Source organism: Desmodus rotundus, chromosome 6 (genome assembly GCF_022682495.2).
Source record: "Desmodus rotundus isolate HL8 chromosome 6, HLdesRot8A.1, whole genome shotgun sequence".
In the NCBI taxonomy this organism is placed as follows: domain Eukaryota; kingdom Metazoa; phylum Chordata; class Mammalia; order Chiroptera; family Phyllostomidae; genus Desmodus; species Desmodus rotundus.
In genome coordinates this window covers 53,909,579-53,931,029 of record NC_071392.1, presented here as the reverse complement: position 1 = coordinate 53,931,029, position 21,451 = coordinate 53,909,579, and the positions used below count along the sequence as shown (strand labels likewise).

The window sequence follows — 21,451 nt, the reverse complement described above, 5'->3', positions numbered from 1 at the left end:
CCCTTATTACCATTTTATAGGTCATAAAACTGATCTATGAAGAGTTGAAGCTGGAGATTGGCACCTGCCATGCCACTTACTCCATAAAAAATAGGGAATGAGTCTACTGAGGTACACATCCACTCACCCCTTAGAGAAGCTGAGCCAGACTCTGGCCTCTGCCTCAGGAAGGCTCATTTGCTTACTTTAGGGTTCTTATCCCAGCACTTATACAAATATTATCAGTTTCAATTTATTCCATGACATTAAAAATGTTTTGAAGCACTAGTTTAAGCAACTTGGTTAAGTGGTGGAGTTATTCTGAATTCAAATCTGTGGAAATCAGAACCTGATCTCAAGATAAACACTCATAATAGTGCTTTTCTTAACAAAACAGAAAAAAGGGGAGGGAGCACAAAAAACAACATAAAATACCATATGAATGGGTATAAGAGAGCAAAATTAATCATAACCACCATAGTTTTCCTAATTTTATAAAACTAAGAGGACACAGTAACAGAAGCAAAGAGAATAAAATAAGGTTGAAGAGGGAGGTTACAATGATGATGGTCAAAAAGAAAAGGTTAAGCCTGTCTTGAATAGAATCTCAGTGTTCAAAGAATGCCTTAGGTGGAAATATCCTTAACATTCACTGAAGTATAGACTGGAAAATACAGATTTAAAGCAGGGTGAATTTGGGGTTGGACATCTGCAAGTCTTGACCATGAGTTTGATTAAGCCCTGAGATTGGTTAAACAGGACCATTTGGAACACTTTGAGAACAAAACCCCATCAATACCTTAGACTTTAAATATACCATATGATCTCACCTTTACCTGGAACATAATCAACAAAAGAAAAAAGCCAACAAAATATAACCAGAGACATTGAAGTTAAAAGCAATCTAACGATAACCAGAGGGGAGTGGAGGGGGTTGTGGGGAGAGGGGTTTCCAGGAACTACTGTAAAGGACACATGGACAAAACCAAGGGGGAGGGTGGAGGCAGAGGAGGTGGGTTTGGCTGGGGTGGGGTAGAGGGGTGGGGAGAAAATGCAGACAACTGTAATTGAACAACAATAAAAAAAATTTAATTAAAAAAAAAGCTGAAATTTAGTCCAAAATATCTAGTTCTAGGTACTTGTGAACCTGAAATTTCTTTAAGGTTTTAGGTTTCTTTTACAGACAAAGTGTCTCATTACACTTAGTGGTTTTCACTTGGATGGTTGGTATTTGAGGGTTTGGAAGTGTATCTATTCTTTGCTCCTCAGAAGGTTCTCCAAATTCTTTCCATGATGCAGGCACTAGTTTAAGGATCTTTGTCTTCTCTCTGCTCTACATTTCTGGTATTTGTCTCTGAGGCTCTTTAGATGACATTTCACAGACGGACAATGATTTTAGACCAAGTCAGAGCAATACTCTCAGTTTATGCTGCCACAATAGCTTGATAATACATATGGAACCATTTAATATGTTCAAAACCAAAACACTAGCATTTTTATACTTAAAAGTATCCCAAAGGAATATGTGCTCTTTTCACAAGGCCATAAAACAAATGACAACTGCCATTAAGTCAAGAACACAGAAAAATTATTGATTCCTGACAGAGGAGGCATTAACAGTTTCCTAGGCTGGATTCATGTTGGAAGGATACCAGTCAAAGTGGTTGCTCCCCAAATGGTTTACAAACACTTGAACTTTGTAGGAAAGCTTCAAGAAGGTGCAAGCCAGCCTCAGTGTCTTCGTCATATACTCTTGGCCACAAATGCTTGTACATATGGCTGCCTGCTTAAAAGCAAGTCATCTTGTTTTAAGGCACTGTCAGCTTGGGGGTTGTCAGCTTGGGTTGAAGTAATGAACCCCAAATGTATTTTGGCTTCCATATAGTACACCAGCAAATGATTTTCTCTCTAACTAAACCCAAGGAATAAAAATGTTCATGTCTATTTTGATGAATGAGTTATTCAGAAGCAGTGAGTTCATTTCCTTGACATCCAGAAATTGGTGAAGGCCCATGTAAACAGTGTTTTTATGGCTTTGTGATCCAACTCAAACAGTATATTACAAGAAGCCAGTCAGAGTCTACTCTTGGACACACCCAGATGAGTGCCACTGTAATCGATGAAAATTGCGTGAGAATTTCAAAGGGGCAAAATTCAGTTAGGGGAGTATGCATGAGAGTTTAAGGGCAGAGTTCGGGCCCAGAATCTAGCTCAATGGTTTGGATTTATGTGCCTTTAAAGACAATGCCTTTTTCCTTTGCAGTATATTAACTAGCATGCTTCAAGCAGGCATGGGAAAACTAGGAGTCAGTAAACCCTAAAACTGTCCAACTGTCTGTAGCCATACCACAAAAAGACAGTCATTTTACTTCTCATGTGTGCTTGCATGTAGACATATTGAAGCTGACCACAAATAAAAGTGAAAACAGATACAGAATAATACAGCAAACAATGGAAAACAAAGGGATCCTGGAGTACAGATGAAAAAGACTAGTTTTGCGTGCCACCATATTCTCCTTTTTCCCCTAAAAAATGTTTTCTTAACATTTCTAACATTATTAATGAAATTAAATTATTCCACATGGGTGCAGAATCAGTCCCATGGTGGCAACATTTGCTTTGAGCACTCAAGCTGGGAGAAGAAACACAGCTCTTCTGAACAATGGTACTGATCTCTTCTTTTTTTTTTTTTTTTAGCTTTTTTTTTATTGTTGTTTAAGTACAGTTGTCTCCATTTTCCCACTACCACTTTCCTCTGCCCCACCCACCCCCACCTTCCACCCTCAATCCTTATGGCAGTTTAAGACTTGGAGTTTACCCATGGGAAGTTGGGCATCATTCAGAACATAAAAATGACAAGAATTTTGTCCTTGAGTACCTTATCATGTTTTCTAACAGATGCTTTCATTTAAGATATTCAGTCCTTGAATCACCCACAATGTTACTACACTAAAAGAATTTTTTTTTGGCTTGGTCAGTGATATTCTTAAAAAGAGGAGGGTGGGAAATCCCACTATTCCTCCTCATGGATATAGAAATATATGCAGGGAAAGGTGCAGTGTCCCTTAATTACTTTTCTTAGAGTTCACATTATGTAAGAAATAACTTACTAAGTATCTATTAAGTACCAGGTACATTTCTAGGTGCTAGAGAGAGAGAGAGCAATTAACTAAGAAATAATAAATATCTGTCTTCATATAGCTGACATTTTACTTGGAATGGGGAAAATAAGTGCATGAATACTTTATTTTTCAATTAATCATTTGCTTAAATTTTTGGTATCTTCACTAGTTTTATGTCTAATGTTATATTTATGCACATTATTTTTAAGATTTAAAAATGAACATGTATCTTTCTGAGGTTTATGGCAGGTAGTGAAAGACACAAGCTTTGAAGTCAGAAAAATTGGCTTGAATCCTGCTATATACCAGTTGTATGATTTTATACATAGTTGAACCTCTCTAAGATCAGTCTTCCCAGAGACATATGAAAAGATGTTCAGCATCACTAGCCATCAGAAAGATGCAAATTAAAACCACAATGAGGTATCATCTCACACCAGTCAGAGTGGCCAACATAAACAAATCAACAAACAAATGTTGGAGAGGATGTGGAGAAAAGGGAACCCTAGTACATTGTTGGTGGGAATGCAGACTGGTGCGGACACTGTGGAAAATAGTATGGAAAACTAAAAATGGAACTGCCCTTTGACCCAGCAATTCTACTGCTGGGATTATACCCCAAGAACCTTGAAACACCAATCCAAAAGAACCTATGCACCCCAATGTTCATAGCAGCACAATTTACAATAGCCAAGTAGTGGAAGCAATCTAAGTGCCCATCAGCAAATGAGTGGATCCAAAAACTATGGTACATTTACACAATGGAATTGTACACAGCAGAGAGAAAGAAGGAGCTTATACCCTTTGCAACAGCATGGATGGAACTGGAGAGCATTATGCTAAATGAAATAAGCCAGGCGGTGAGGGACAAATACCATATGATCTCACCTTTAACTGGAACATAATAAATGGAAGAAAAAAGCAAACAAAATATAACCAGAGACATTGAAGTTAAGAACAATCTAACAATGGGCAGGGGTGAGTGGGGAGGGGACAGTGAGGAGAGGGGATTACAGGAACTACTATAAACGGCACATGGACAAAATCAAGGGAGAGGGTGGAGGTGGGGGAGGGAGGGGGTTCAGCTGGGGTGGGGTGGAGAGATGGGGAGAAAAGGCACACAACTGTAATTGAATAACAATACAAAATTAAAATTAAAAAAAAAAGAATTCTATGCAGTAGAGAGAAAGAAGGAGCTTATACCATTTGCAGCAGCATGGATGGAACTGGAGAGCATTATGCTAAGTGAAATAAGCCAGGCGGTGAGGGACAAATACCATACGACCTCACCTTTAACCAGAACATAATCAACAACAAAAAAAGCAAAAAAATATAACCAGAGACATTGAAATTAAGAACAATCTAACAATAGCCAGAGGGGAGGGGGGAGGGGACAGAGGGGAGAAGGGTTTTCAGGAACTACTATAAAGGACACATGGACAAAACCAAGGGGTAGGATAGAAGCAAGGGAGGGAGATGGGTTTGGCTGGGGTGGAGGGAAGTGGTGGGGAGAAAATGCAGACAACTATAACTGAATAAAAATAAAATAATTTTAAAAATAAATTTAAAAAAAGAAACAAAAAAGAAACATGTAACCAATTCCCCATAATCAAGGAATAAAAATTAGCATGTTTAAATAGAAAACCATAAGTAATCTTTAAAATTTCATTCAAATTTTTTACTGTAGTGAACACAAGTCAAACAAAAGAGTAAATAAAATCTGGTCATTTATATATCTTTTGATGCAAAACTTGCTCCACTATAAATAATAAGAAAGAGAAGAGGTGGTTATACTTACTATCCCCATGTTCATTCCAAATTTCCAAGTTGTCTCTTTAATGTTGTCACTTGTACCAGGTATCCATGAAAAGTGTGTGTGTTAGGGACAAAGGGAATGCCCAGTGGTTTTTTGGTTGGGTATTTTGAGTGAGCCTGATGAAACATACAGCTTCTGTATATCCCCATCTGATGGAAATTATTGGTTATCTTCCTTGTTCCCCATTGAGTATCAGAGAGAAAGCTCTATTGCTCACTACTTGCAGTCACTAGGGTTTACTGGGAAAGGTTTTTACAAGGCTTTAAATATGACAAAAGGGCACTTGTAAGGGTTTTTTTTTTCATAGTCCCAACAGGAAACTTTGTCCATGATGAAGGAAAGAGGGGATCAGAATTGAGAGTACACATAGACCCAGCAATAAAAAGAGGATTTTGAGGTTTTAAAATACCATTTTGGTGATGACCAAATTGAAAAGTCAGAAAGGAGACAATTTTATTTAATTTTTTAAAATTGTTCCTCAACTATAGTTGTCCCCATTTTTCCCCTACCACTCTCCCCTGTCCCATGCACCCCCACCTCCTACACTCAATCCCACCCCATGATGGCTTTGTCCATGTGTCCTTTATACATGTTCTTTCAGTGACTGTGTGTTTGTGTGTGTATGTGTGTAACTGTGTGTGTGCTTACACTAATTTTCATAAAACACAGAGGAAAAAATCATTCATTGACTTTTCTTCAACCTTGCCTTTGGCAGCATATCTTCAAGATATTTGTCTGGTCTAGTTTGTAATGACTAAGTGATGGGGCTTCCAAAATGTTCCCAGTGAAACTGTTCCACAGTCTACAAAATCTCACTGTTTCTTCTTATTTAGCTTAATTTTATTCCACTTCAATTCACTGTTTCTGTTTAAGAAGGGGAAAAAAAGTAAGTCTATTCTCTAAATCCATGTCATAGGAAACAGTTTCTGTTTTCTTTTCACTTTAATAATTGAGTTTCTCTGTGGCCATGCCTAATATTTGCTAAAAGGGGTATAAGACTATATGCAAATTTTTGTCTATGAAGTCACATGCTTCCCAAGTACAACTGTGAGGGTATTTTAAGTTGTACTCATCCCAGCAGACAGGGGCCTGAAGCACATCTGAATAAACCATATAATCCATAACATCTTTAGGGTTGTTGTTTTTCTCCTTGTTCCTATGTTCAAGGTACATAAATATGAGTTCAATGTTCAGACCAATTTGAAATGTCCCACAAGCTTTCATTTCTTCCAGAGTACCCTGCCATGTGTTGCACTTCTGTACCAGAAGGGGCATCTTCTCCTGAAAGCAATCGAGTCTTCATGTTAGTTAAGGTCGTAGACTATCTCACTCTTTCCTACTTTCCCAAACCCCAGTTTCATTGTCCAAGTGAAACCTGCCCATAAATGTGAATTTCAGTTCTACAAAGTTTCTTACCCAGAACGCATCCACAAGATATGGATGATGTTTAAAATAAAATCTTACTTTCCATTTTCCCTGAAATAACCTGAAGTCTGTAGGTAAAAGGCACAAATATCTAGTGAAATATATCTCAGACACCCTCAAAATGTTCTGAATTGTTTGACAGTGCTTACATTAATGTAGACTCCAAGCTCCAAGACTTGCTGAATCAGAAATTTTTGTAGGCAGGGACAAACTTAATAAATGCCCCAGGTGTTTTGTATCCATGGTAAAGTAGGAGATTCAAAGGTTTTAGTCCTTTTGGCTCTATGCAGGACAGTGTTCACAAACTCACAATATTTATCCACTTCCTTACATGCATTGTCTTCCCCTTTTCACCTATTTGTACCACTGTTCCATGGGAACAAGCTGATCTGGTTTATATGAAATACATCATCTGCCACCACCAGAAGACTGCTCTAGGTCAGTGTTGCAAGGTGGTTGAACATGAAGCCAGTCACCACTTACTGACTTTGTGACCTTAGCCAAGGTGCCTAACTGCTTCTGTCTCAATTTCCTCATCTCTCAAATAGTAATAACAGCACATACATCATGGGCTGTTTGTAAACACCACATGATTCACTGAATTAGTGTTTGTAAAGTGCTTAATGTAATGCCTGAAATATAGTAAATGACATGCTATAAATGTGACCACTCTAAGACACTGTAAGCATCAATTTCTGTACACAATACAGAACCAACTGTATAACCTATATACCTTTATAGGTACAAAACAAAAGGATACAACGGAAAACTTGTATGTATAATAAGCAGTGGCAGAAAAAAAATAGAAACCTTGGTTTCTGCGGTATTCAGCATGAACAACAAAGACCTAAAAGGCTATGAATACAACTCCACAGCCCATCCCCAGGCTAGGCCATCCACATTGTCTGGGCCAAGAGGATTCCAGAGTGCTGCAACACCCATCATTATGTGAAGAGAAAAGAGTAAGTCCTGCATTTTGGCTGGGTAGGCAAGAATTCATCTTTGCACATTCATGACAATGACTCTTGAATGTCAGAAATGAAAACAAATGCTTGCCTGGAGCACAACGTCATTTTCCAGGTCCATGGTCACAACAGGAACTACCATAGCACTCATGCTATGAAAGAATTTTCTTTTATACAAAAAGAATTTTCCTTCATACAAAAAAAATATGACTAAAATCTTCCTGAATTTCAGGAAGAGAGTCCTTCCTAATTTGTTATCTGGCTTCATCTATGACAGGTTTGCTGTACTAAAGACTTTTTCACAACAGGTATTCAGCATTCTGCTTGTTTCACAAACTTCCTTCACAACATTTTCCAGACTAGTGCCAAGGGTAAGGCTTCTTTCTCCATGCCAGATTTTCTGAAAAATTAATAAATCTCCTGCCATAATCCTTACTGCTTCAACTGACAAATTCAATAAACAGCAGGATGTGAAGCCCAGGTTTCTTAATGGGATTGCTTTCTTTTGTTTGGGTATTTTTGTTTGTTTGTTTTTGGCATTTGACAAGTTTTACAGAGTAGCACTTCTGAGACATAGTCAAGTGCTATAAACCTAATCCTTAGCAATTTCCTCCTTAGCTCAAATAACATAAATATTTTGTGAATTGGTAAAGGGTTTCACATGTCAGCCATCAACAAACGAACCCTTTTCTGTCCCTTAACTCTGCCCTTTCTTCTGTTGTTTGGGTAATTTTCTTTATAACAACATACATCAATTTTTCATATAAATTGTACAAGATATTTTTAAATACAGTTTCTTCAGAAAGTTTCAAAAAGTCTGTTATTTCTAAGTAAAGCTATCAAAATTTTGTAATAACTGATGTTAGCTTAAAAAATTTTTGGTTTAAGTGTTTGGATAAATAAGAAGACCAGTTCTAGGGGATCCTAAAGGCCTCATGGTGCATGAAAAGTAGTGATTGGCTCCAGGGAGAAGGAGCTCTGCTGAATTTTTAGGACTTTTTAGGTGCAGAGATGTGTTTGGGCCCAAGATCCACTCCATGAGACAGGAGACCTTTACCCAACGTAGTGAGGGCTTGCTCAGGCTCCAGCAAAGCAAAGCTATTCATCCATGGAGTCTACCACAAACTTAATAAAGCAAAGATCTACAAGGATTCACAGTGGGGCAGTGCAGTTCAGCTCAGAACAAAGAATGACAAGGTACTACATATTTGTGAACCTAACATTTTGGGGCAGAGTCCATCTAACAAAAATAAATTTTTAAACAAAATAAGAGGGAAAGATGTGAACATTGATTAGTACGTGCTTACTATTTTACCCCCTTGGATCCTTATGATGATTGGGATAATTCTGTGAAACAAATATCATTTCCTGTGCTTAAAGGTAAGAATTATTTTTTTAAAGGTAAGAATTATTATGCTTGAAGAGGTTAAGTAGCCAGCATAAGGCACAAAGAACTGGCAAAATAAGTGGTAGTATTCAAACTTTATAGCATTAAAGAAATAATATATTTTTATTTAAAATCCAAGATATCAATGTACTTTGAAATATTACCCAATAGCACCAGGATATATTATATGCTAAAATGGGTTAAAATTCACTTATTTTGATAAAAGGTATGTCAGCAAGCAATGATTTCTGACCTTGTATTTTACTACTGTTAACTTAAAAACATTTCCTATGTCTGTTCAATATTTTGATGTTCTAAGTTAGCAATTCTAAATACATCTTTTTCCTTTATATCTATCCCCCTATATAGATCTCAAAGTATCCTACAAAAAGAAATGCACCATAGAAAACAGCAGAATATGTATCAAAGGTGCCAGAATCATTTCTTTGCCATAATTAATTAATCTTATAACAATCATCTATTGAACATATACATTTATTGATGTAGGACCTATGCAAAGGGCTATGGATAAAATGTAAATAAAATATGATTCTACATTTAAGAAGATCACTGGGTAAAGGGGAAGACATAATACCAAATTATTATAACACAGTGTGATAAATGCTAGAAAAGGTACCTATATAGGGGTGTAAAGCATTTTAAAGAAGCTATATGTGCTGGAAATTCCACCCATGTTGCTGACACCTTGAATTCTGAAGGAAAGCTGAGAGCTCTCTTGGTGGGCTTGATGAAGGTGTACACTTCAAGCAGAAGAAATAACATGAATACATGCAACTACAAAGTGGTGCAAATATGTCTGAGTAATTAACACAGCATGTGATTGAGAGTGGGGCAAGACAGGCAGGGAAGGTAGCCACTGTAAAGTCTTTGTATTCCAGGCTATAAAATTGGAATTCGGAATCTGAATGCAAAAGCCATAAGGAATATAAATCTAATATTGAAAGGCCCACAATCCTGAAAATATCCATTACTTGTATTACGCCCCTGACCATCCTTTTGGTTTCCACTTTTTTGATAATGTGATCCTGTAAGCTTAACAAAAATAAATTGAACTGACAATCAGTGCCAAACCAAAATATTAAATGTTAGAAAGCCCATTGGCTTATAAAGTAGATAGGAAGAGGAATTTAGGAATGGAGAGGAAGGGAAAAATTTGATAGACATATATGATTTGGAACTGAGGGCTCTCTTGATTAGGTGAATGTGAAGGATGAGGGAAAAGAAGCAGTTTAGGGATGGTGGGAAAGTTTCCAGCTACAGTAGCTGACTGGATGAATAATTTAGACAGTGAATACAAAAGAAGAAAAGGATTTCAGAGAACAGATAACCAGTGAGTATAGCATTAGAGATCTTGAGTTAAGAAATTGAAATAACTGAGGTGTATATTATGAAGACAATAGTCATATTTTACAAATGGAAAAAAACGGTTTATAAGAATCTGCCCAACATGCAATTTTATTGTGTGAGAAAATTAGGAATGTATTTCAACTGAGTTATTTTATGACTATGAAATGCAGTGTATTTTAAATTAAATGCTCATATCAAAGGTCAGTTTCACTGTTTAAAAAACAGTTCATGTTGTGCTGTTTCATAAACACTAGCTGAAAATGCATGGAATTAAACTGTGCATCACCTACTCTACACTCTATTTTCTTAGACCTATGAAAAGTTATCATAAGACATAAATGAGCCTTCTCAGTATGCCCTATAGGCTACATACTGAGGAAACTTGGTTATGACCACCAGAAAAATGCTTTTTCAGAAATGCCCCAATCCACTTACTACTTTGTTCATATCTCAGTCAACTGTGGTTTTACCCTGCATTGTTCTTTGGATATGCAGCTTCCAGGTTGCCCCTGGCTTGTCCCCATTATTGTTGACCTCCACTCACTGTCCCTTTTCAGCACTTGTCTCATGCCCAAACTGCTGGGCTTACCAGTTGACCTCAGATCTTCACAGGTTTAAATTCACTGCCTAAATTCAAATCCCTTTTTCCAAAAATGTCAAAGATATTAAAAAAGATATAGCCTATAGCCATACTTGCTGCAAAAGGCAATATAGCTTAGCAATTAAGACAAAGATTATGGTATGAGGAAAAAAACTGAATTTAAATTTGTGATCAGCCATTTATGGTGTAAGATCTTGTACAAATTACTTTTGTAGCTTATTAGCTCTTTAAGCCTCATTTGGAAGACATGGATAACAATAGAAACTGTCTCTTAGCTTTTGAGGTAAAAATATAACAATATAACAATATATGTTCAGCACTTAATCCTATACCTAACAGAGAGTAAAAGTTCAACATTTCTTCTATTTTTCTTCCATTTTATCATTATTATGAATTCCCACAGTATGCTTCTTGTTAGTAAAAATTCTACCAAGTTGCCGCCTTACAAATCCCTATCTCCGAAATGCTTAGGACCCTCCCTAGACTTCAATTACAAGTTCTCTACTTAAAATATCTATAATGTTTCATTCTCTTTAAATATCTTTGCATATATCCATTTGTTTTTATAATATATTCATGACTAAATGGGACACCAACACTCGGATTCCAAACCCAATACACATCTTCACTGTCCTATGTCAATGCTATTAGGTATTATTAACTGACTATTTAGTAGACTCAAGGCACTGTGGGGTTTTTTCCCCCTGAAAATTATTTGTTGCACACAGACAAACAGAGGAAATGAAATTCTGAAAAGAAACAACTTTAAGGTCTAGGATTCAAAAGGGTTATTATAAACAATTGAGAGTGTTAAAAAAAGGAAAGAAATATTTAAAAGAGGTCAAAAAGTACCTCAACAGAACCCTTTCATTTATACTGTTTTAAGTAGAATATCACATATTCAAAATGTTCCTATTAATTTTTATATGCTGCACTCACTCAACATGTTTGACTATTTTACTTCATAATGTTCTGGCATGAAAATGTAAATAACATTGCACTTCACCTTCCCAAGTTCCCACAGTCCCTTTTCTCAGTAGTAGAGGCAAGAATACACTGTCAGAACTGTGCACATTCTGCTGGTTAAAATCCAAAAGTAGTTTTCAAAAAAGTTTTTTGTCACAACATGTTCTTGTTTATTCCCTGCCAACTAAAATTCCAGCAACTATGATTTTCAGAACACAAGCCCTTTTAAAAATCAGACAAGCTTACTGTATTTATGTATTGATTTGTATTGAAGCCCTGTGAAAACATCTTCTTTCCACTTCAGGTTAAAATCTAGAACTTAAAATTGTAATTTCCTTGAGGAACTTCTAGAGTATTCCTATTTAGCTGTTTTAGGGAGAGAAGCCAACTTTCCTTTCATTTAGTGAAAGAAAACAGTTTCCAAATGCATTCCAATTTGAGGATGGGGCACTACTGAAAACAGTTTCACAACCAGCTATTTACAAAACTTACGAAAGGATTCATTGTGATGATAAAGAGGAAAAGAAAGTTAGAAGAACTGGGTTCTAGCCTTTGCTCTGTTACTCACTACCTCTATGGTCTTAGGGAAGGCAATTTTCTAAGACAGCTTTCCTTAAGTGCACCTCTGAGATGTGTACCAGTCCTATGAGTTATCCCACTCTCAAAAATGCACAAACATATTGCACAGTTTCTTCAGGTAGAACATCTGTAACTTTGTTTAACCAGTGCTTCCGAAGCTTATTTGCCCATGTAACTACAAATCTGTGTTTTAGGGAACTCACTTTGGGAAGTGTTACTCTAGGGATGCATTTACTCATAGACAAAAAAAGAGGGTACTGGAAAAATGTATATTGAGATTCCTGTACATTTTTGAATTGCTTGATTAATAAAAATGTCAGTAATATAAAATGAGAATTAGAAAATTAAAGAATTTTCTTAACTAACTTTTTTCAAAATGGAACATCTGTTTATAGAACATCTGTTTATAGAAATACAGTAGTAGGTATCATGAAAAATCTTCTTGATCCAAGGCATTTGAAAATGTTAGGTATATTTTTTAAATAATTTAAATATATTTCTGAGTTAACATGAATGTAAAAGAAATTTTTGAGTGGTAGTTTGGGGTGAGGGTAGTTGGGAAGGACTCAACAGACAGAGAAAATTTTAAAAAGTTAAGTTCTGAAGCAAGTAGCTATGCCAAGAGCCTCTACCAATGCTTACTGACATAGTTGTGGTAATAAATGACCACATGAAAAACAGAAGATAGAGCCTAAGGGTGGTACAAGGTGAGAAGTCATATTGAGACTCTCCCATAAAACTTAGACTCTCTCAAAATGTTATAACTTCAGTGAATTGGTAAACTAGAAATAAAATTGACCTCATGTGGCATAATGGCAAGAAAAAAATATACCTCTCATTCTGATTCTCATAAATATTGATAAAATAATTTCCTTGCCAATGTATAACCTACCACAAGTTAGTCGTCATACAAGTTTGGAGTTTGTTTCATACCACTTTGGTGGTCACAAAGACTATAAGGTGGCTTGTAGTTTACAGTGTCATAGATGTCAACCAGAAGCCAAGATAAAAGAATGTGCTCTCAATTTAGTCCTCAAAGAGATGAGATTAGGCATTCAGGGTGGTATGACTGTAGACAGAACTCACATTACTCCACTCCAGGATGACAAACAACCCAATTAAAAAATGGGCAAAGAACCTGAACAGACACTTCTCCAAGGAGGATATACTGAGGGCCCACAGACATATGAAAGGATGCTCAGCATTACTAGCCATCAGAGAGATGCAATTAAAACCACAATGAGATACCACTTCACACTGGTCAGAATGACCATCATAAACAAATCAAAAAGCAACAAGTGCTGGCAAGGTTGTGGAGAAAAGGGAACCGTAGTACACTGTTGGTGGGAATGCAAACTGGTGCAGCCACTGTGGAAAAGGGTATGGAATTTCCTCAGAAAACTAAAAATGGAACTGTCTTTTGGCCTGGCAATTCCACCACTGATATTATACCCTAAGAATCCCGAAACACCAATTCAAAAGAATCTATACACCCCAATGTTCATAGCAGCACAATTTATAATAGCCAAGTGTTGGAAGCAACCTAAGTGCCCACCAGTAAATGAGTGGATCAAAATACTACAGTACATTTACACAATGAAATACTATGCAGTAGAAAGAAAGAAGGGGTTCCTACCCTTTGTGACTGCATGGATAGAACTAGAGAGCACTATGTTAAGTGAAATTAACCAGGCAGTGAAAGACAAATACCATATGATCTCACCTATTCATGGAACCTAATCAACAAAACAAACAAGCAAGCAAAATATAACCAGAGACACTGAAATAAAGAACACACTGAGAGTAACCAGAGGGGAGGTGGGTGGCAGTAACAGGGGGAAAAGGGAGAAAGGTCATCAAGGAACATGTATAAAGGACATATGGACAAAGCCAAAGGGGGGTAGGATTGAGGGTGGGATGTGGGGATGGCTGGGATGGGGGGGAGTTTTGGGGTGAAAATGAAGACAACTGTATTTGAACAACATTAAAGAGAGAGAGAGAGAGAACAACAATAACAAAAATTTAAGCCTCAAAGAATCCTGACAGATGAAGTTTGACTGAAAATAATACACATAACAAAACATACCTATAAATAAGTTTCTAGGTACTAGACAGAGCAAAACAATCAAGTATTCAAATATTTCAGATATTGGGTTATCAGATTCAGTGTATAAATATGTTTAAGAAAATAAATGAAGAAAAAGTTATGTGAAAAACAAGTCTATAAGAATAATTAAAATATTTGAAAACATAGCTTTTAGAAGTAAAATCATTGAATTAAAAATTTGATGAAAAGATTGAACATGTATTAGACACAGCTGAAGAGGCATTTAGTCAACTGAAAATGGGACTAAAGATACTACTCAGCATGCAATAGAAGGAAAAAAGATTTGAAATATTAAAAAAAGTTAAAAGGCATGAAAGATAAAGTGGTAATGTTTAACATACATGTAAGTTGAGTTCCAGGAGAAAATAGAGTCAAAATTTGAAGAATTTTTCACAATTGAAAAAAGGTATGACTTTGTAGATTCAGGAAGCCTAACAAATTCCAAATGAGAACATACAAATATCAATAAATCCATACTCAGACACATCTTAGTAAACTGAAAAAATAAAGGAAGTATAACAGAAAAGTTTCAGTTGAGCAGTAGAGAAGGAGAAAAGATGACCTACAAAGGAACACAATTAGATGAACAGCAGACCTCTTAATAGCATAATTGAAGCCAGAGGTATAGATACTACTATCAGTGCAAATGCCCTTGTTAATTATAATTATAAAAGCAAAATAAGAAAGATCAGAAGCTGATCAATTATATGACTAACTTGGAAAAGGATGCCATTAGTATTGAAGGTACAGCCATCACTAATCATTTCTGAACTGAAGTGTCTAGGGAAGAGAGCAGTGTGTTTGGCTGCCTATTTACCACCTCAAAGATGTTGAGGCCACTTCCCATTGTGGCCATCCCCTAACACAACACCCCTTCTACAAACTCAGAAGTGTGTATTTTGGTTAGTCAGCCAGAAATTTCACTTAGGAATTTATGAGTATGATATAGGTAAATGTAGCAACTCACTAAATTGAATTATGCCTTTAAAATATCAGTTAAAAGAACACACATCTTAATGTCATATGGAGATAGAGTCTAAAGCAGTGGTTCCCCAACATGGCTATGCATTGGAACCATCTGGGGAGTGTTTTTTAAAACATGAGTAGTTGGACTATACCTAATTTACTGAAACAGCATTGCAAGCACGGGAATCTTTAACAAAGCTCTGTAGGTGATTTTGATACACTGACAACTTTGAGAACTACTGGTCTAAGGGAACTCCAACTAGATCAGGCCTTTTGCTTCAATGACACACAACCTGGTTCTTATCAGCTTTCAGTCTCATGAAAGCTGATACACCCAAAATCAAACTGCCTTTAAGGATGAAACAGATACCAGAATACCACTCCTTGAAGTACATAGCTGTGTGTGAAGCACAAATATCGATGTTTCCATGATTAGCCCCTTCTCCACCTATAGCCAATACATGGATACATAATTACAAGAGGAAAGTAACAGTTTGCATCAACCATTTTCTCACAAACCAGAGAGCTATATTGAGGCTAGAAAATTCCATCAGACTATTTTCTTCTTGAGAATTAATAGGTTGTTGGTTGTTGATAGGAATCAGAACAAGAGACAGTGGATAAAGTGAAGACTGAAGTATCCTCCCCATCAAAGCGATGGTTTTCAACATGAGAGTAGAATATGCCAGTCTGTTGACAACAACCAGCACTGCAGATGCTGTTGTCTGCCTGGGAAGACTGTGGATGGTGGAGCTGACAGTGCTGGAATGGGATGGGATGTGTACAGATGACACTGCCTCTGTAAAATTCCTGAGCTAATCGCCCTAGCCCTGCTTCAGATTAAAACTTTTAAATATACACTGTTCCTTTCTATTCTAAGACATAACACATGTTCATATTTCTAAAGTCAAGATGTGTCTTAAGACAGATGTGTAGATTTAATGTGGCTTTTAAAAATATTAAATCAGTGCAGCTCCTGCCACTGGATAGGAACTCTTTCTTGCATTATAATTGTGAAATTTCTGTGGTGATGCCTCATATTTACCCATCTTAGACCAACCCTGGATCAATCAGGTGTGGTCAGAAGGGCTGGATCAGAATGGTTGCTTATGCTCTCCATGTGTGTGGGAAGAGTTTCCCAGAAAAAAAAAGAAAGAGAGAGATTAGGCCAACAGAAGAGAGAAATACGGTAGAAGTGCATAAGGTCAAATAGTTTCTGTATTCATAATATTCTTGATTAATTCCAAAGGGAGTGCCTGTCAGAAACAACCCAATTCACTAAAGTTACATGTTTATAAGAGCAGGGTGGCAGCCCAGGTGAGACCTTAAACATATTTTTCAATTGTTTTAACAGTAAGAATTTGGATGGAGGTAAGACAAAATATAAGTCCAGGATTAATATTTCTATTTTTTAATACTTCCTGCCTTTATTAAACTGTGGCCTTGATTTCAAAAACTTGCCAACATTCTACTGTTTGTTTACATGGGACCTATGGAAACAGAATTAAGCAAATTATTCCTTCAAACTGCTATCTTGATCTTAAAATTCTAATGCACACCAACATTCTGGTTATTCTTTCAAGCATATCAAATTGACCTAGTTAGCAAGCCTCACAGACCTCTGATCACAAAAGTAAATCCACAGAAAAAATACCCAGCACTAAATAACAGTTCCTGGAGACTCAGATCCATTAGAAAGCTGCTTAAGCAAAATAGTGAGTAGAAACATTCTCTGATTTGTAATTATTTTGTTTCCATCTTTAAGAAAAAGTATTGGTCAGTATTATATAGACAACAAAAAGTTATGATGGTAAATTTTACAATAATGGTTATTTGATTAAGGCAAACATATGTTACACTAATTTTAATCCAGGGGTTTTACCTTAACCATAACAACTTTTATTTTCTTATTTGAAAAAGATACATTTTATGTAAACAACAATACATTTTCTGTCAAATATAATTAATGTCTGATAAATAAAGTTCATGAATTTTGTAAAAGAAAAGATTTTTTTTGGCTTTTGAATGATGTTAGCAAAATAGCTTTCCCTGTTTATTTAACATCTGTTAGCTCCTCCATATCCTGGAAGCATTAAGTGTGTTATGCTTTCAGTTGGAAGCAAACAAGAGCAAATCTCAGCCACCTCATTTTATAAATCCTTTCAATCATTCACAATATTCTTTGACTAGCAAATAAAAGGACTGCATCAAAAAGAAGCAATTCAACTCATTGCTTACAGAAGGAAAGAATCAACATCAGTTATTGTCGAGTACCAAATACAATACTATATCCAAAACAGATCACACTCAAAAATTTATTCATTGCTCTATAAGTTAAAAAGTTTTTCTTTAAAAAAGCTACCAGTAATACCTCAAATTTCTATTTTTCTAAGGTAAAGTGATCAGAGTTTAAATGATTATGTGCACATAAGTAAGCATGTAGTGACAAAATATTCTTGAATTATTTCACTATTGCTTTGAAATTAATTTTATTTGCCTGCAAATAATTTCTATAACCCATTCTGTTATTCTATTATTTGTTGAAATCTTTTTTTAATCTGAATTAGACCTTCAAGAAAAGATATTCAGTAAAATATTCTTTGTATGTTGGCTCACTATTAAGTATTTTGTTTTTCATATTAGTATGTATCTAAAAGTTATACTACAGCAGTGAAAATTCAGTGAAGGAGAAAGTATTATTTGCAACACATTGTATCCTCCTCATATATGTACAGAAAAATATTAATTTGAAGGCAGTCCTTGGGACCAAACATGTCAGACCTTGGATTTTGCCTCTGGCATTTACTAGTCAGAGAAACCTGATCACCTGTCCTAATTTTTGTGGGTCTACTTCTTTATTCACCTGTTAAATGTAGAAATTACACACACCACATTGGGTTTTATGAGCATTAGATGAATTGGTTAAGTATGAAGTCTAGTAAAGTGCTTTGAAAACAAAATAGGTATGTGATAAAAATCAGCTTCTTTCTCTAATTTAATCCACACAATTATAAAATAGGCTTTTTCTTTATACTTATTGGGATTCCCTTACTTATTGGGGACCTTTGAGAAGCAAATGAATTAATTCAAAATCTAAGTCAACAAAGTCCAGGTAGATCCAGGGCCCTTACTCTCATCATGTCTTTTTTCCTTTCTCTTGGCTCACGACAAGCATGCTCCTACAGACAAAAGTTTGTGCTTGTATTCTAATAATTGAGCAAATTCAGCTGAAAAAGAGGTATCTTTCCCAATAATTCCAGCAAGAATTCTAGAAATTTCTCTGATTATTTTGATCTCAGAGATCAAAGTTATGTGCCTAATTACAAAATACAGGAGAATGCAATAAACTTGTGTTTCCCCATTGACCAAGGAGGTGGTAACACTCTATTTGAACCACTGTGAGGAGGAGAAGACAAAAGAAGGCCAAGTGTAAAGTAAATGCTGTGATGGACTTGAGAAATTTTGAACTTTAAATGTATGCTCCAGCCCACCCAGAGACCCAGCTAAAGATAAATAAAACTTTATAGTCTCAACATGTTCTATCATTTCCATTAGGTCCTTCTGTATATCGTCTATTTATTTGCAGAGACATTCTATATCATTGCTAAGGTTTTCTATTTTTTCCTTTGTTTCAAGTGTGTTTGTAATTGCTGTTGAAGTATTTTTTTCTATCACGTATGCTTTAAAATCTCTGTTATGTAATTCCGACATATATGCGTTCCAATATTGACTTCAGTTGATTGTCTTTTCTCATTCAAGTTGAGATTTTCTAGGAACTTGGTATAAAAAATTATTTTTGATTGCATCCGAGATATATTGAGTATTATGAGACTCTATATCTTTTTTAATTAAACATGTTTAATTGTTGTTCAATTACGGTTGTCTATATCTTATCTAAATCAGTTTTAGAAGGACTCCTCTGACTGTGTTGGCAAGGAAAAGGGGGTGTTGCCTTATTACTGTAAGGTGGTGGTGGAAGTTCAGGTTCCACAGTTGATCTCTGCTGATATCCTGTGGCTATTGTGGGTTGGAAGCCTCCTCAATACTGCAGGACAAGGTGGAAGTTCAGGTTCCCACTAAACCTCTGCTGATAGGCACTTGGCTCATAGAAAGAGAAGTGCCTGATTACTCCTACCTGTGTGGCTTTCACTAACACAGCTGGTAGAGTGGGTAGCTTTATATTGGAAGATGATAAAAGTCAAAAGTTTTCCATGTTGTTTCCTTTGACACTATTCCAGCATGTATAGCAAGGAGTGCCTTGTTGCCATTGAGTGGGAGAGGGACTGTGAGTCCATTCTCCCCAGGGTCTCCACTTTCACCATGGGGGCAGTCCTCATGAGTTTTCCCCACTTGGCTTTCTCTTGACACCACCTGAACATGGTTAAGTGTTTGGGGAGTGCCTCTGATTTCATCTGGGCAAGGACAAAAGTCTTGCCTTTGCTGACAGAGGTGAAGTGGGGCTGCAGTTTTTTCCTGTGGTGTTTGACTGTAGTAGAGAGATCATTGTCAAAAAGTCATCTGTCATTCTAGCCTATACTGCCTCACTTTCCCTGGTCTGGTCTGTCAGCAAGAAAAAGCAGGCATTTCTGGGGGGGGGGGGAGGGGCTGGCCTTGGAATTTCTTGGTTGCTAGCTTTTTCAACACCCAATTTGGGATATATAAGGGAGAAATAAACAGACAAACAAACAAAACATGACTCACTGTCATGTCAATCCCTGGATCCTTAGATCCTTAGTTGGCTGGATTTATTCTCTCCATATTTCAGTCTTCTTATGTTTATCTCTAATATCTACTTTTCTCTCAGATGTAGGGCCCTTAAGTCCTGGCTGCCATAAGTATCCCTGAACCCAAACCCAGAAAAACTGCTGCATGATCTAAGACACCACTTTCTGGTATGTCTCTATGCTGCACATCAAAAAATGGTACTATTCCAAAGTGGGAGAAAGTAAAGGAGTACAGGTTTCACCTCAATTTTTTTCCCTTTTCTTTAAGATTTGTCTCCTGAAGTCCAAGCTTTCTTGATAGCTCCTTGTGCTCTCAAACAGATTTCTTAAAATTATACAGTTTGCTTATTTTCCTTGCTGGGAAGGTTAAAGTTAGTTGCCCCAATACCAGAAATGGAATACTCAAATAACTCCTAAGGGTTTTTATAGATCATTCTATTTGGCATCCTCTTTTCATATCTGCTCTGGGCTTATAAATTAATTCTGACAGTGAGGGCCACAGAGTCAGGACAGATTCCACTTATAAAGTTTAATGGGAAATAAATCAAACATTTATCAATAGATTATTTGGTTATTTCCCATGGCTGATATTCAGTTTGTGTGAACTAGTATATCTATATCCATACTGGTTACTAAAATATTACTATGTTAATTATTTAATAACTGCTATCTTTCATGCCTCATGTCCTCCCTGGGACCCCAGTGAAATTTCTAATGATCTAAAACATAAAGGCCTTCACACCTGGTCAGGGTGAACCTTCAGCAGCGCTGACCTGATACCATAGCTACTATCCCATCATTTTTGGTAAGGGCCCAGCTTTAGCTGTTTAGTATTTTGAATATCACTTCTGTTTACACCTGATCCATGTATATCCAAGATTGATTTTTCTTGTATTATAGGAATAATTACATTTTCCTCTTGGTTATTTTCAAAGAGGATTGTTGGCATGACTCTTTTATTTATTTGGGTAATATATAACAATATAGTCAGCAAAAACATTTTCAATTATTTCTTCTAAAGAACCCTGTGCTAATTTCATTTATAAGTATCTTTACCTTTCATTATCATAATTAAAACCAAATATAATTGCCAGGTTAAGACAAATAACTTCTGATAAGGCCAATCTCATAGCTAAGACAGTAATTTTTTCTTGCTAACCAAAAATGTTTTGCTGGATACATGAAACTAAGAACAGTCTAACACATCTTAAAGAAAATAATCATTGTAAATTCATTAATAGTGGCCACATTTATTTTTCCATTTTTCACTGTAATCATTTACTTGTTGAACTGTGGCCTGAGTATACTATTGCCATTATGCTCGTCTGATATAATGTGTTTAAATTTCACAAGAACACGAGAATTTTATGTTTTGTGTTTACTACTAGCTTTAATCAATATTTTATTTAGCAACACTTTTAGGGAGATTTAAGGCATTAATTAAGC

At 36.1% G+C, this 21,451-nt stretch overlaps 1 protein-coding gene across 5 annotated transcripts in view; it reads right to left on the bottom strand.

Annotated features, from left to right (window-relative positions):
• The window catches only part of SUGCT (succinyl-CoA:glutarate-CoA transferase), a 1,028,943-nt gene that overhangs the window by 118,587 nt on the left and 888,905 nt on the right, over positions 1–21,451 (bottom strand). Inside the window, exon 14 of one of the 5 annotated variants that reach the window (XM_045193143.3) lies at positions 5,537–6,198. The exons of the other annotated variants lie outside the window; for them this stretch is intronic. Coding sequence (XP_045049078.1) covers positions 6,101–6,198 — 98 coding nt within the window. The 3' untranslated portion in view covers positions 5,537–6,100. Of the gene's footprint in view, positions 1–5,536; positions 6,199–21,451 lie in introns of those variants that run through there. 5 annotated transcript variants of the gene reach the window in all.